Here is a 16,943-nt window from a genome sequence, read left to right as displayed (position 1 = left end):
AGTGAAGGACTGTATAAGCCAGCCAATTTTCAGTGCTTTCATCTTCTTTTTTTTTTTTCTGATGTAGAAAGCACAGAGCTTCAGCATGTCCAACTCATTTTTAGTCAAGTTAGGAGGCTTTGGTCTGAAGGTTTACTCTCTTGAGAGAATAGGAATTTACATTCTCAACACACAAGTAGACTACAGTCAACAGCTCAGATGATTTCTAGTTCTCCAGGCAAAACTAAAAATGTATTCCTACACACACAGAGAGTAGAGACAATTGAGAAATGTGAAATGTTTTCACTTCAATGGGATGCAAATATTCAATACCCATTGTGTCTTTTAGCACTTTAATGTGAAAAGATTTATCTAAAGCATTTCAAATTGTCTGCTAACAATAAGATAGGCTTGTTCAATGTTTATTTTCTTTTAAATAAAGTACATGAATTTATCTAAAGTGTTATGGAAATGATTTCTGAAACGATGAAAAAAAATATTGAAAACTGTAGGAGAATTTGACACATTCTCCCTGAAAACATACACAGATTTCAAAGGAGCTGGGTTTTTTTTAATTATTATTTTTAAACAAAGGATATGTTTACATAAGCTTTCAACCGCATTTATAACTGCTGGACTGTGCCTGAACTGGTGTGTTTAAACAGTTTTTGGAGATTACCAGAGCTGACCAATGACTATTTAGATCTAATCACAATGGTCATTATGGGAAAAAAGGTCACAAACCCATCCCTGCCAATAGACTACTGTTTACCTTGGAGAAGAAGGAACAAATCATTACACATTATCAGAAAATTCTGTAAATGTTGTCAGTCAATGTGGTAAAGAGAGACATTTTTTTAGAAAAAAAAATCCATTTCTGCATTCACAGCTTTCCATAATTTCTGCTCTTTGAAGTCCCTCTGGTTTTATGCCTTAGTAGTGAACTGCCCAAGTTTCACACACGAATTTCCAATGATCTCTCTCCCAGCTACACCAATGAGTTGAGTTATAAATTCTATGAATGCTTAAAATAAAAAAGTTAGTTAAGAAGAACCCCCTCTTATAAACTGACAGAAGCCATGGCTGATACAGCAAGGATTTAAGTGCTTTTCCTAAATTTCATAGAATTCTGTTTGGGGTCTAATATCCCAAGCAGAATGCATCAGGTAGGTGTGCAGACATCAATTCATATTAGGATCTTCCAAACTTTAAACAAATTTGCAAAACTTTTTTTTCGTCGTTGTTGATCCTCAGACAGACACAGCTAATTTTTACCTCTTTCTATGTTTCTCACCTATGTAAGTATTTGCAGGGACTTGTAAATCTGACAGTTTGCACAAATTGCATCTCATCTCCATCTGTCTCATGCTGGATGATTTCCTGCACTACATGTTTGTGGTACAGGAGATGTTATTTAATCCTTGAATCCCCTTCTTGCCTTGATATCTACCACCCAATTTAACCTCCTCATAAGCCTGAGCTGCTGGTCACCTTCTTCAGCTCTTCAGACACACAGCTCACAGGTTGTCATTCCTCTATCAGCCCAGATACCCCGCGCTAGAAACAACCTAACACTAACGGGATTGATCCTGATCTGTCTTTCACAGCACCAACTTTGCAAAAAATTCCAACATTGAGATAATGTTAAACCACTAAGAGTAAGCCCGCATGAGAACTTCAGGAGGCGGGTAGTGGATATCTAAATATTAGGAAAATATGCACCACAGAAAGCTTTGAATCCCTGGGAGTGATGTATTTTGTGTATAGGCATCAAACAAACATTGACAACAACTGCAGTTGAAACAGCATAAAAAAAGGGGGGGTTGTAAACAGAGCTTGCAAAAGTAGGAATATACAGACACAAGTCTTATTAATGCTTTGAGAAGAATAAGAAGCATGCATATTATTGCAGCTGAAACAATTTCCAATGTTCTTCAATATCGGATAAGTCTGTTGCATGATCCCAGACAGGATGTAAATATAAAAAAAGAACAACAGAGGAAAAAAGGAAAGCATGGAAATCTTGTCTCAAGAACAGAAAATTGGCTTTTCTGTTTGTTTATATCTTTGATGGTCAGACCAATATGAAAATATTTACATTTGTTTCACTAGGAATTAAATATTTTCATCTTCTTTTCTTATTGAAATGGAAAATAAACCTCACACCATGTTTATATGTTGCATTTTAAATTGACTGTTAAGAACTTATATCAAACAAAAACAAACACCTACATGACTAGCTTTTTAAAAGATCCAAAACATCATGACATTCATAAAAAAAAAATATTCACCAGCAACTTTCATTTCCCCTTTTGACCAGCAATTCAGAGACAGACAATTTGAGGGTCTGTGCCCAACACCTTTCTCAGAGAAGACATTTTTGATGCAATTCCTTCCTGTTAAGTACTGTTGAGATGGGTTATTATCAGTCTTTTACATTTGAAACAGTTCCAATCCTTAAAATAAGAGATTCACAAAGTAGTGTGAATTTCTAGCCTCATGCTTAAAACAGCCCACTCACAGAAAATCTACACTCCACTCAGGCAAGGATTTCAACCTAGATTCTGTAACATCATGAAGGCTGTCCTCACCAGTGATAATTTCAGGTCCTGAAACAAAGCCAAGCATCACAAGATTATTCTCCTTGAAATAGGCTTCCGAGCTGCAGGAGTGTTTTTTAGACAAATTTGATGGTCCCATTACCTGGAGAAGGGCATACCATGCTACGTGGATGTTTTAGCAACAGGATTATCAAAGGAGAAGTGTGAACATTGTTTACATTTTTTTCTTTCCTGTGTCTGCAACTACTTGCATTTTTTTTTTTCTGAATTTTCCAATAATTCCTAAAAACCGTTATAGAGCATCTTAATGAGCAAACAATTTATGGAGAAAGCCTAGTTTCACTAAGAGCTGCTGATTTCATGTGTAACTTTCATTGCCCAGCCCATAATTAGGAACAGATTTTGTTTATGGAAGATGTGATTCCAGTTTCTTCTGTAATTTTCCTACAAAAAAAAAAGACAAAAAAGGAAAAAAAAGACTGGGGGCAGGGAGGGGAAGCCTTGGAGAAGAAATTTCCACTTACATGACAGCATCAGCCTGGGTTCACACACATGCGTAAGAGGACGTGTGAGTGCTGTGGGCCATGGGGCACGCTGTTCTGCGACAGTACGTCTGCAGTAGTCGAGACAGTGCTTCCCCTAGAGAAACTCAGTTGCAGCTGAACAGGAGACAGCATGCACAAACATTCTTAAGCTAAAAAACACTGAAGAAATAAAACTATAGCAAGCTGATAGGCAGATTTGTTGGTCAAATGCACATGTTAAAGGAAACAAGATGAAAACAGTAATACCCATGCTGTTGGCAACAGTGCAAGGGATGTAAGAAACTGCTGCATTGGGAAAGGTTCAAATTCCTTACAGTATAGATTACTTTGAACTAGCACTGACAGAGCAAGCACAGGACTGAGAAGCAGTATTACTGCTACTAATGAGGTAGAAAGTAAATTAGCTAAGGCAGAACATGATGCAAATGATGCATATTGCTTCATACGCTTGACCTAAGGTGGTTAATGCTACTCCTGAGTATCATTACACAGAGAGTGTGATGCCTTGTAGAGCTACCTTTTATGTTTAAATGGATAAGAAATTCTGGGGAAAAATAAATGCAATTATGGAGGAGACTTTCAGTCAAGGGGAAGATGTTTACTTGATGACAACAATGCCAAAGCTTCTCTGACACACACAGTAGAAATGGCATATTAGCTGTTCAACAATCAACACAGAAGTTTAAGTGTAAACAGTAATCTAATTCCAGATATATAATTAAACTATCTGCAATATAATATCAATAAAGTTTTCTTACACTGGAAAAATGACAGCAAGTATTTTTGGCAAATTTCGAAATCACTTGCATGCAGTGAATGGAAATTCCTTCAGTGACATGGGCGTTGCATGGTAGTTGGTAATTATAAGCATGCAAATTGACTTTCTTGTTATCTTCCAAAATTTTACCTCTTAGTGTTTGTGTTTCTTCAAGTGTCATACAAGCTGCTGTGGTTACCATTGTCTCTGCAGAGAATTGTTGTGGTGGTGTTTTTCATTAAAATTTTTGGAAAAAAAATGGAATATTGAGAATGAAAGAGAAAATTCCAGACAAGAGTATGGAATGGGGAGATTTGTTCATATGGCTGAATTTTTAACTATACTGGTAGCATCTGTAAAGGACTTTCTTCCAGCAGAGCCAAATGCATTATAAAAAACACAGTTTTTGGATAGACCCGGCATCCAGTCTCCACTTACACTGGCAGATATGTCAGAAATGTCTGGGTATTTCAGAGTTCTTGAGCCTTTCATTTTCTTTAATGTTTTTCTTTACAGAGCAGCTGTCTACAGCCTGGGTTGAGGTGATAGCATATCTATGTTAACCATAATTTTAAACTTAACTCGTGTATAATGCACATTTCTGGCAAAGCCATAGGTGTTTGTGGTTTGGTTAGCGATTGACCGCAAACTGCAGCTTGCCTAAGGTTATTTGCTTTGTTCTCAGCTTCTCATACTTGTAAATGTCTTTCTTTTATTACATGATGTTCCATTCACAACTGTTTGCTATGTGCTCTGACAATTAAGTGAGAAAAATGTTGGCTTTATGAAGGGTGCTGTGGGTTCAGAAAGGACAGCTGAGAGGTCTGCTCCTCTCTCCTTATGGTGAAAGAGATTGCATTTTTTCTGAACCAGGAAATATCAGTGAGGAGTCTTAGATTAGGAAGAATTAACATCAGACTTTCAGACAGTGGTACTTTTTACGTTGTTTTAAGGACCCTCTTCAGAGGAAAAGGACACTGTGTTTTACATTTTCCTTTATAGTCTTTTGGCATAATGAATGGATTAAATGATGTGTGGCTGAAGGCCTACATTGTTCAGTTCTGCACAATAATGAAATTTAAGTCTGCTGTTGCAATCTGAGGGAAATTTCACCAACTTTTTTGGAATGTTTAAGAACATTAAGACCATTGCAAATAGACTAGACACATATGCAGTAAAGCAGTTCAAACCCCAGTGAGGACTGATTTATCTTATGAAAGTCACTGCAGTAACATAACTATTTTTAATTCTAATTTATACTACTGATTCTGGGAGAGGGAATCAAGATAGAAAAAGAATAATATAAATGAGGATACTTAGGATTTTCTCTTTGTTAAACAGTTCCCAGATGCAGAATCAGCAGGTTACACCAAAGATGTGGAACACAGAGCACTTGGAAGCAGCAACTCTTCAGCTCAACAAAAGGAATTAGTCACTCAAGATTTGACAGAGATAAGTATTGAACATTATACTGCATGTGTCCAAAGATTGTTCCATAAGATAATACTGACCATTAAAGAACTAATTTTTAAGACTTTCCACAATGAACTGGAAAAAGTGGACTAAAATTAGATCTGCTGCTGGAGAACTGTTAAAAAATTATTTCATCAGATTGTGTCCCTGATTTCATCACATAATGTCTCTATCAAGAACACTGGGTACTTTGATACTCCAGATGCCTTGTATGATTTTACATAGCATCCCTTCTCATATGTAAGCTTGATATCTCTTTGGGGAAGGATTAGTCTTCTCTGGTTAAAATGTATATAGTGTCTAAAATGCATCTAAGTTTTGGCTATAACTTTAAGATGCTTTGGTGTACAATCAATTAGAACTGTAAAAAATTATAATATGCATACATGCCTTTGAATACTCATTTTGGAGTCTGTATATTTTTTCTTTGTTTAAAGTAGAAATTAATTTTCAATACAAACATATAACTCTGGTTCTAATTTAATTAGTAGCATTGTCACTTTTTTCTCAAAAAATAAATTACTATGCTGTTATTAAGAACATAAATAATCATGCATACATATTGCAAAGAATTTTTAAATCTATATTTTTTCATATAAGGAGAACACAGAAGTACCGAAAACATTTTGCTGGAAGGGCAGGAGTTTCTCAGCAATCACTTGAAAAGAACTGTAAATAGAAATGGTTTTTGTGATAGGATTTCTGAATGGGTTATTTCTATCCTGTGTTTCTATATTGAGTTATTTCTACAAGTGCACTAGAAATTGCAGTTCTCAATCTTTTTGAAAATGCTTCATCTTCAAAGAAAAAGTTATTCCACATGCATAGAATTTAAAGGCTTGTTACTGAAGTCAGTCTTAAAATGTTAGAAACAAATGCTATGAAACAACTAATTGCTTCTATCTACAAGTATAAGACTAAAATAATAATATTGATGGATAGTCTGTTGTGTTGGCTATCAGAAATAAAACAAGACAAAATCTCACAGTGAATAGGTTGATTCTAATATTCAAGTTAAAATCACAATATTATTTTATAAAAGTAGGAAAAAACCTTCAATCAACCAGATTTCAAATAAAGATGTCAGCTAATATGTCCCTTGTTAGCAAATTGTGAATGTTCTAAATACCTGGACTTCTCCAAAATCCAGTATTATGTCCATGTATATGAGTTAGCAGATACTAAATATTGCTATGAGTTCATTATATTTGCTTAAACTGATACAATTCCTACAAAGATATTTGGCTAGTTCAGTAACAACTGAGAGGAGACTTATCTCTTAATTTCTTAATTTTCCCTTTATCACCATTACGTTAACTAGCCACTCCAATTTTTGTGAAGTACCTAGTCTGTGAAATTTGTAATCATTATTGGTTTTGGTTTTATCTCTATGGAAATTAAAATAAATCAAATATTCAATGAGTATCCCAAAGTTACAGAAAGAAAGAATGTTGAAACTAGAAATGGAATACTGAAGAATGAAACAGCAGAAAACTGGCACTTTGAGAGACCAAGATTTCATCTCGTATTCCCTTATCTCTGGATTTGAGTGAGATCAGTGTACTATAATTCTGAAATCACACACTGAATGGCTCCATACAATATGTATGCAGTATATTGCTTTGGATTCTGAGCCTTATACACTTCATGCCTTAAAAGTATCAGTCTTCAAAGGATGACAGTAATTAATGAGTTATTAACATGTTAAGTGGTTATTCACCATTAGTCAGTCTTAAAGATCGGCAGTTCTGATAACTAGTAGTCATGCAACTCATGATTTTTCTAACGTTTATATTTAGCCAAATGTATTCAAATGCATTGTGTTAGTAACTATGTAACAAAAAGAAAGAAATATAATTTGTCTATAGCAATGATATTCACAGGATAGACATTGTAGCATTTTATAAGACTAGACAAGATTTACTTTAGATTTCAGATGATTTTCAATATATTTGCATTAAGAATTCTTAGGTAAAGTGTTAGGCACATATTTCATGTCCATCCAAAATCTCTTCTGAAAGAAGAAAAATCTATTCTGATGTAGAAAATAAATGCAAGAAAAGAAAATACTTAAAAGTCAAAATAGAGCTGTAATCTCTTGCTTTATGAGTTAGAACAAGTTTAATTCCAGCAAAACTTGTATTTTAGCACTCTCACAGTATTTTTATATGACAACAGCTTGAAGTAGTCGAAAACATATCATGATGTCTAGTGGGATTGGAGGCTGAATTTCATTTCCATCCAGGCGAAGGTATCGGAGGCGAGGGGTGTTGCCATAAATACCATAATCTTCTGCTATGGCAATTGAGACTGGACATATCTGAGTACCATTGACACCTGAAAATGTATATCAACATGTTAGATAATTTCCATGGGAAAGGTTCATGAAGTTAAAATTAATTTAGAAAACAAATGAAACAATATTCGAGTTAAATGGGATACACTTGCTCCCATCAGAATTGGAAAATGCTGAATTAACAATTAACTGCTTTTTTGATGCAATAAAGAAGCATCTTAACATATGTAATCTATACCAGCAAATCGCGAATTTAATGTACTGCAATTACAGATTAAGGCCACTAGATGCGTAATTTCATATTGGACAGAGAAGAAACAAATTTAGGAAATGACTAGGTAAATATTCATTGAGAAATAGTTCTCTGCCCTCAAAGAAAGCAGAACAAGGTTAATGCTAAGGGATTTTGCACATCTTAGTGCAATGACAACACATTAATTTTAACAAATAATATTCCCCAATGACACTTTTGCATTCAAAGTTATAGCAATATGGAATCAGAGGAGCTTTTTGTATAATATCTGCAACTTTTAACATCTGTACTTTCCTGTTCTCTCAAATTCTTCAATGCATTTGGTTTTAACTGCAGGAATTTAACTTGTGCAATGGAATACTTTTCTTCCTTATCTGAAAACTACACATAGCTTGTTTCAGTTCAGATAAGATTTGAAACTAAAGTTATTACCAATTTTCATAAGATTTATATAGATTTGGTTCTTTACATTGTCTCCTCTAAGTTATCTCTACTCTAATCACTTTGCTAAAATGTTTTTCATGTTTTGTCTTTAGTTGTTGAATAGTGAGGCCTGCCATATTTCAACCTCAAAAGGCTTTATTCTAGAAAACATCAAAACGGTACTTGTTAATTAAAGATGACAAACTCCTTTGACCAAACCACAGTATTTAATGGTTGGTCTGACTGCTTGAGGATCTTATTGGCCCCAAACCATCTGCAAAAAATGGTTGAATGAAGGATCTGTGTGTAACAGATTTTTCAACAGTTTTTTAGCAGCAAAGAAATAAGAAAAGCTTTCTACCAAAATTTTTCTCCTCTTATATTTAGGAATGATAATATGTACACATCTTCAGATTAGAATCCCCCCAAATTGGTCAAATACTATGATGAAAATAAAACCATTTTTCCCATAAAGAAAAAAGCTTATCCTACTTTGCAAAAGTGCCAAGATGTTTGCAATATCCTAGAAATGGACTTTATCTTTGTCATGGAAACTAGATAAATACATCCAGTCAGCCAAGGCCTAAAACTCGTGTCATATCTATGACATCAAAATATCTTTACTTGTGTTAGGAAATTTGATTAATATTTGTAAAGCATTTGATATCCTTGGAGGAAACAAACTACAACATACTTTTATATATGAAGGTATGAAGCAGGAAGCTTTAGAGTGAGGTTTTACTATGAAAATGTTTAAAGGTTTATGAGTGAATCAACATTACGTAGAAGAAAATATCTGCCTTTTCAAGTCAGTACTACTGTCCATAGGAGACAAATGGCTTCAAATGTGTTCTAAATCTCTGTATTGACAAACCTACAAATTAGCCCGCTACACTAGTTTTCACTAGGTTAATTACTCCAACCTTAAAGTGAAGCAGCAGTTATCTAACCACAGACCACCTATGCAGAAATTATTTCCTGATGATGTGATTTGGTGTTTTATTGTTCTCTTCTCAGGAGCCTAAATCCTACCCAGAGGATTGTAATCCTCTTCTTTTATAGTCCTGTTCATTGGTATATTTCTGAATTTTGTTTAAGATGGAGGGACAGGAAAATCCATCTACATGAGTACTAGTCACCCTAACTAAACTGATCTATGTAGAGAGTAAGTATAGTGTAAGTCCTTACAAACCATTTAGACTCTATTTACAAACTTTAACTTAGAGAGAGAAGACCATTTACAAAAAAGTGATTCATAACCCTTTAAGATGTGATTATTTTGTTTCTGCAATTGTTTATCTTTCTATTAACTGGGCAGGCCATCTGTGTGACTAACCTAAACTACATGCAAAATCTAGAGTGCTTAATTCAACTATGATGAATTCCACCTGTTGTCAACAATATTGTGGCGTATCACTCTCTGGAACTGCTGTCGAGAAAATTGCAGAAGAAGTTCTCATTAATGGCTAATACTGTATGTCTGCTGAAGAACAATAGAAGATATTGTTTATTTTCCAGTAGAACTCATAATTTAGAAACATTCAAAAAGAAACTTGATCTGGAAGATAGATATGTCCTGACACATGAGTGTAAGGGTATTTCTGTTCTATTCTTGAAATCTTTAGCTCCACTCATTGTAGTACATCTCAAATAGCTGGACTTCCTTTATCCTCATCACATAATATTTAACTGCAGTGACCATGGTTTAGCCTGGAAAACTGTACCTTCTTACAGAAGACCTTCTCTCTTTAAGGATGGAATAATATTTGCTCAGAGGAGGTATCCCAGTCTTCTGGTGTCCTCTAGAGGAATTTACTGTTTGCTCCCTTTTATTGCTCCTTTGATAGCACTGCAATACCACTTGCTTAAACTTACTCACATTGGTTCACTCCCTACATCATTGTTTCATGCCTTCTCCTCTTTTTCTTTCCTCTAATATTTCCCTTTCCATCACTTGACATCTCTCCAGAGTCTCTTGTCTCTTAAATATATATGTAAACATTGGTGTTTTATAATGTAATGGAACAAGTTTAATGTATATCTGCTCTAGCAGATATACCTTACATTTGGGCTATTTTTGCTTCCAACTTTCAAGTACTCTTTTTCCTCTGTGCATTGAGATCCTTGGGGAAGAGATAACAGGCAAAAGCGTGGTTCCACTGAGACCAATAACGAGGCTACCATTGACTTCACCATCTTTTAGGATTTTGTCATATCTTCATAAATGCTATCTGGAAAAATAAGTTCTTGGACTTGTATATAAAGAATTGATGTTAGAACATAATATACAATAAAAAGTAGGCAAAAAATATTTACATAGAAATTTTGATGTCTGTGCTCTTGCAATTCCAGCAATGTAACTGTGAATCATGAAAAGAAAATGAAGCAGCAATTAGCAGGCATGCAGGGGTATCTGAAAATTAATATTAATATTAATATTAATATACTGTACACTTGCACTCAAAGCATACTTTCAAGGGAATTTTGTAGAAAATCCAGATTCAGACTTTTACAGTTCTTTTTCTTTCAAATCTTTTACGTTGTTCATCTTTAATGACTGATCATTGGCTTCGTGGGTTTAAAAAGATGAAAACAATGAGTGCAGAATCAATTCTACACCTTATGACTCCTGCCTGATAGAATTACATTCCTTGTTCGTGATTCTAAATACCCTTTGCCCCTTGAGATATTATCTATTAGAGCAATGTCTCATGAAGACTATGTCATTATCACTTACCACTTGAACAGTTATTTATGTGGTAGAATGTGCCTTAATACCTGCATTTCATTTAAGGTCAGATGATCTTTTGAAATGTTTTTAACTATTATATGTAGTTAATAAAAAACATTTTTTTAATTAAGAATAGTGTTATGCTTAACTTAGTAATGAACTTTTAAAAGTGGTAAAGGCGTTAAGGAATTTAAGGCTTGTGGAAAACCACTGTGATTTAAGCTCATGGGTACTCGTGTCACTGGAAAATAGGACTTGAGAGTGCAAATACTGTATAGATTGATTTTAATGATTTTAACCTTTTTTGAACTTCTTTTTGGAAAGGAAGATAATTTGGCAGCTGTCTCTACTTAGACACAAAAGACTTCTTAAACTGAACAGGTTACATTCCATTGATGTCAACTTAGAGTCTACTTAAAGTGACAGAAGATAAAAATCTGCAGCTTAGGCCCTGTAGTGAACCAATTAAAATAATTCCCTTTGTAACTAAGGAGCAGCAAAATACGTTAAATAACAACATATATCATAAGCTTTAACTTTGATTATTACAATTCTTACTGACCAGTTGTGAAAAATTGGTATTTCGTTACAAGATTACATATATTGCTTTGGAAAATGCAGTGAATGAGTCTAAGTTATTAATATATGTCTTCTTTTGAGATGTCTTTGTTTCATTCAGAAGCCAAGACACTTTTTAAAGTGCATTTGTGAACTACAGACACAAAACAGGAGTGAGGAATCATTTATTTAATTAAATCATCATGACAGGAAGAGAAATGGAGAGACTTCTGTGCAGTGAGAAATAGAAAATCATAGTATTTATTTTGGCTTTTGGCATGAAACAAAGGATTTAAGGTCTGAGGCCTTTATGAACAGATACCCTACCCAGTGTCTCTAACTGTCATGTCCCTGCTGTATCTGGATAAACAAGGCCTGAAGTGGAGCTACAACATGACAACAAGCTTTTGTTTCCTTGGGTACAAAACCTTATCTCATTTATACAAACTGTAAAATATTAGAGACATTTGAGGTGATAAACCTTAGTAGAACAAATCTTCTATACAGGATGTGAAAAGATTTTTTTATGAAGACTAAACCCAAGTGTCAGCATTTTGTGCACAGTAAACAAACAATGGGATTTATATTTGAGCCTGAAATATTCACTATCCACATGTTAAATCAGTCGTATTTGAAATTAGTTATGTTGAGTGCAGCCACCATTTATGCCTCACCTTAAGTTTCTGCTACATAATTTAGGTGGACAGAGAGATAGATATTCAGAAGAACTGAGCATACAGCAATTCCATTACTTTATTGAAGTCCCTAAGGTGCATGACAACTTAGAAAATACAACAGTCATACATCTAGCTTGTTGTACCCACTTTTTATTGTTGTTTCCTGCTTATTTACTCTTAATCTTTCTGTCAGAAGCTTAGTTAGTCCCCACAAAATGACTACTGGCACATAAACAGTGAAATAGGAATGCAGAAATTCTCCTCAATACACTCATATTCATGATCTGCTGACAAAGTGTTTTTCCTGTATGCACATGGATATTTGTCACATATGATATTGCTTTCATGTATGGATTTGGTTGTCAGATTGTAGATTTTACTTGCAAACTGTCCTCTGGGAGGTCCTCTTTCTCATCTCCATATAATCTACAGTACATTTTTTAATCCCATTTTAAATTCAAAGACCTCTTTTTTTTTTTGTACTTAGGCAGACATTTTAAAATAATTACATCTTGGTAGGGTCCCACACTGACAGTACACACTTACTTTTGATTCTGTTGTGGTCAAGGTGAAGGTGTTCAAGTTGTGCATTGATCGGTGGAATTTTAGTGAGCAGGTTGTGAGAGAGCTGTAAATCTAGAATAGATGAAACATTAAACCCATTTGGGGGAATGCCGTCATCAGATAATTTATTGTAATTCAGCCTGAGGAAAGTCACTTTCGGAATTGCACTGAAGTAGTTTTCTGGTATCACTTCAATGGAGTTGTTGTCCAAAAACAGCTGCAATGTGTTAGCTGGAATGCTTAAAGGCATTTTCTTGAGTGAATTTTTTGCTATGTTCAGTTGCATAAGATTGTTGAGCCCTTGGAAGGTGTCACTTTGAAGAGCGCTGTCCAGCAAGCTGTTCTGGTGCAGATCTAACATAGTAAGGTTCTCCAAGTTGCTGAAGACTCCTTCTGGGATTCTGGAGATTTTGTTTCTAGCCAATCTTAGTTGTTCCAGGCCCACTGGTAATGGAGCAGGTACCTCTTCCAATTCGTTATCTTCAAGGAATAAGTAAAGCAGCCTTTTCAGCTTGCTCAGCACACCAGCCTCAATTCCGCTGTTGGTGATCTTGTTTTTGTTCAGATTTATCCATCTCAGATGTGTGGCATTCACAAAAGGCTTCTCTGAAACTGTTTCAATTAGATTGTTTTGAAGATAGAGATACCAAATTCTTGCTGGGATTGCAGGTATTTCTTTAAGTCCTTTGTTATCGCAGTATAATGCATTGGGGAAACTAGGAGGACAAAAGCACTCTTGTGGACACTCAGAAGTGTAGTGAGACCAATGCTCAGGATCCAGCTCATCATAAACTTGTCTCACAGTTCGAGTCCACACAGAATTGACCAAGAATAAGAGCAAAAGGCTTGTATAGACTTTTAGAGTCATTGTTTGCCTTAGAGGGGAGAAAAACAATTAGCTCTCTCAACAGAACTCGATAACAGCGTATTAGATCAACAAAGTATTACATAGAAAATAATATTTCCTTTTTAAACAGCAATATTCTCTTCTCTGTTTTATTACCTATGGCATGCTAAAAAATAAACAATAATATAAGAGTTATAAACAATTCAGAGGTATATGTTGAAGAGCAATTTCCTGATTCAACTTGGACTCTACATTGGCTACTAGTTTAAATGACATTCGTGCAAGTGTCAGTGCAAAGAATCTGAAAATGCAGGCATTAAATGAGTGCTTCTTATAAACTTTAACAAATTTGTTTAAATTTCCCTGTGCAGAGCTATAAACTATATAATGTACCATCTTCAGTAAGCTATCAATACCATGACCATATAAATACTCCATGTTCCTCCTTTTAAAATTAATCATACCCTGTTTTCTATTTTTGCTCTCTCTCAAATTATAATGGCATCTGGATCTGATTTTCCAGGATCTTTTCTCATCACGGAATAGTTAAAGATCAAAGAGTGTTTTAACAGCTGTTTGTTGGGCATGTTCTTAAAGAGCTTGGAGGGAATATGTTTGAGTAATACATTCCCCTCATTCACTCTCTCATATACAAAGATACGAATTTCCTTCTCTAAAGCAAATAGACAAAACAAATGCCTGATTTAAAAGACACAAAACCATAAATCCAAACCAAATTATATAATACACACTCTGCATCCTGTATCTGTTTTACCTAGTCAATCATTTACTTTGTTTACTTTTCCACTGTGGAACAATTAACATAATGATCCATTATGATTTACTCCAAAAGGAAGCTCAAAAACAGTGCTTCACATACTGTTCTGATGAACATTAGCAAGCGTTTTACAATGCAGAGACAGGAGATTGATAGCAGAATTTTCTGGTCAAAATTAGGAGATTAGTTTTGGCAAAACTAGTATTTAAATAGAAAGTAAATTCTGTCTTAGGGTTAACGCACCAGAAGTTAAGAGTTCAGACAGGTTGTTTTACATGATACGTAGTCTTTTAGTAATGTTATTAGCACTAGCAAGTGCAGTACACTATAGAACTTCCAGCTTCAGAAACTGCTATCTGGAATCATTCCAAAAAATGATTAAATAATTCTAGAAAATAAGATCTCTAATTTACACAGTGAAATGGCGCCTTCTCATTATGTAAATATTCATAAACTTAATAACATTTTAAAAAAGAAATAGAAAGTAATTTACCTTTTTAGTCAAGTTCTTGGAGCTATCTGAAACCAGTTAAAAATCACTGTAAATTCACAGCCTTTGGCTGCAAACTACTGTTTTTTCTTCCTGTCTTCCTAAGAATCAACAGCATATAAAACTTAAAGCATATGCTAGTATTCCTAAATGTATCACCATACACACCTTATTAGCTATTGTTTCTAATTTAACACTGCTTCAGAGTTTGGACTTACCTCAGCTTTCTTGGATCTTCTCTTTCTATTGGTCCCTGTTAGACTGTAATAGCTTGAGTCAGGCTACAAGCCGTGTTCTATGAATACAGCCTAATATATACGCATCAGTGGCTACAGCTTTTAACCCCTAAAATAGCTAAGGCACCTCAGCACCTAGGCAAGAAAAGGCAAGAAATCCTGACTAATATATACAGTAACAGAGCTGAAGACATTTGATTTTTACATTTTAGCAGATGAGGAGAGTTGGTCTAGATGAAACAGGTAATAGAAAAGATACCTTTATTCAAATTTTTTGCTAGTAGATACTTTACATGCAAAGCTCACTTACATCATAATTCATTCTCATAATACCTGGACTAACCACAAAAAATTAAAAACAGTGCCATCTGTTTCTAAGGAAATATTTTATTTGATTTTTATCAAATGCAGATGCTGCCATGACATTTAAAGATATAATTCCTGATTAGAAGAAGAAAAGAGCTAAAGCATTTGAAAAGAATTTTTTAATAACATATTTTCATTTCTTTAGACATTGAACCATACCTTTTTCTTTTTGTTCAAAGAGATATTTACATATATTTCTTCAAAGTTATCGTACTCTCCAGTGTCTCCTGCAGAGAAGTCTGGTTTCAATTATCAAGTCACCAAATAATTATCTTGTTTTATCATTGACTTAAAGTAAACACTTTGTAGCCAATTTGCTATCCAAGGCATAGAGACATATTTCTCACATTAAGTATTTTGGAAGGTTTTGTTTTCTTTTGTAGTCCAAATTTAAAGTAACAACTTAATATCAGACAAACTAACCATGTTCAGTGACAGAACAATGTCATAAGTATTTTAAGCGAGGAGATAATGAAAACATTGAAAACATAAAATATATTCTGATACCTTTTTGTAAATTTATATTAGTTTTAAAACTCATTTATATAATTGTTTTAATTCCATTTTGTTTAATTAGTTTTAACAATAAAGTCTCTAATCACTTAATTCATAATGTTTAACACTTTGCTTCCTAAACTAAGAATGTCTCAAAAGAAGTTTAGAAGCAGACAAAAAGCAAATAAAAAAAGGCCAAACATCTCTTAAATAAATGGGCAGCTTCCACTGACTTCAGCTAAGTTAATGTTAAACATGTCATAATTTTTTTTCATAGGCATGTGTGTACTACTTTGTTTTTTGCTTAGGAAAAAAAAATTACTCTCAGTAAATTTTAGATGGCTTAAGTGTGTGCCTAAAAAAACCCCTCAAGTGCTTAAGTATTTCAGTCTGATAGAACGCCAGACCCTTCAACATCTCTTACAGATGTTTATAGCTTTCTTACAAGACAGGTATAAAATTGATTCCTTTATGTATACTAAGCTGTTTTCTTCAAAGGGTTAAATTAGATAACATTAAATTACATCTAAACCTAAAAGAAAAGTTCTATATTTAAGCAAATGTACTAAGTATAGGCACAAATTTAGATGTGTTGATTATGAGTGTCACTTTAAACACCAAGGCATTAAAATATTTCAACATCCTGCAGCAGACATGGTACCATACATCAATGACAAGGAGGTTTATCAGCTAGAGTCCACGGAAGAGAGGTGAGGAGAGGAAGAGGCACCACTGAATGCAGGTTAAAATAGTTATTTGTTCATTTGGAAATGATTTAAGGAGGCTTCACTATAAAAAGTACATCTGTAATTCTTGTAAAAACCAGTGCAACAAGAAAGTTGTTTGCATTTGTGCTAAATCTTCACAATGTGTAGAGAGGATAGGGAGACATTGAAGATGCCATTCACCATTGA

The 16,943-nt window shown here is 34.3% G+C and overlaps 1 protein-coding gene across 1 annotated transcript; it reads right to left on the bottom strand.

Annotated features, from left to right (window-relative positions):
- Window positions 1-7,479: 7,479 nt before the first annotated feature.
- Window positions 7,480-15,195, bottom strand: KERA (keratocan). The gene is made up of 3 exons (XM_010203299.2): window positions 15,151-15,195; window positions 12,800-13,692; window positions 7,480-7,652 (listed from the first exon to the last, which is right to left on the bottom strand). The coding sequence occupies exons 2-3, from the start codon at window positions 13,683-13,685 to the stop codon at window positions 7,480-7,482; spliced, it is 1,059 nt and encodes a 352-aa protein (XP_010201601.1). The 5' UTR covers window positions 13,686-13,692; window positions 15,151-15,195.
- Between the last annotated feature and the right edge of the window lie 1,748 nt (window positions 15,196-16,943).

This window comes from Colius striatus, chromosome 1, assembly GCF_028858725.1.
Source record: "Colius striatus isolate bColStr4 chromosome 1, bColStr4.1.hap1, whole genome shotgun sequence".
Taxonomy (NCBI): Eukaryota; Metazoa; Chordata; class Aves; order Coliiformes; family Coliidae; genus Colius; species Colius striatus.
Note: the sequence above shows the minus strand (reverse complement) of the source record. Positions and strands in the feature narration are given on the sequence as shown.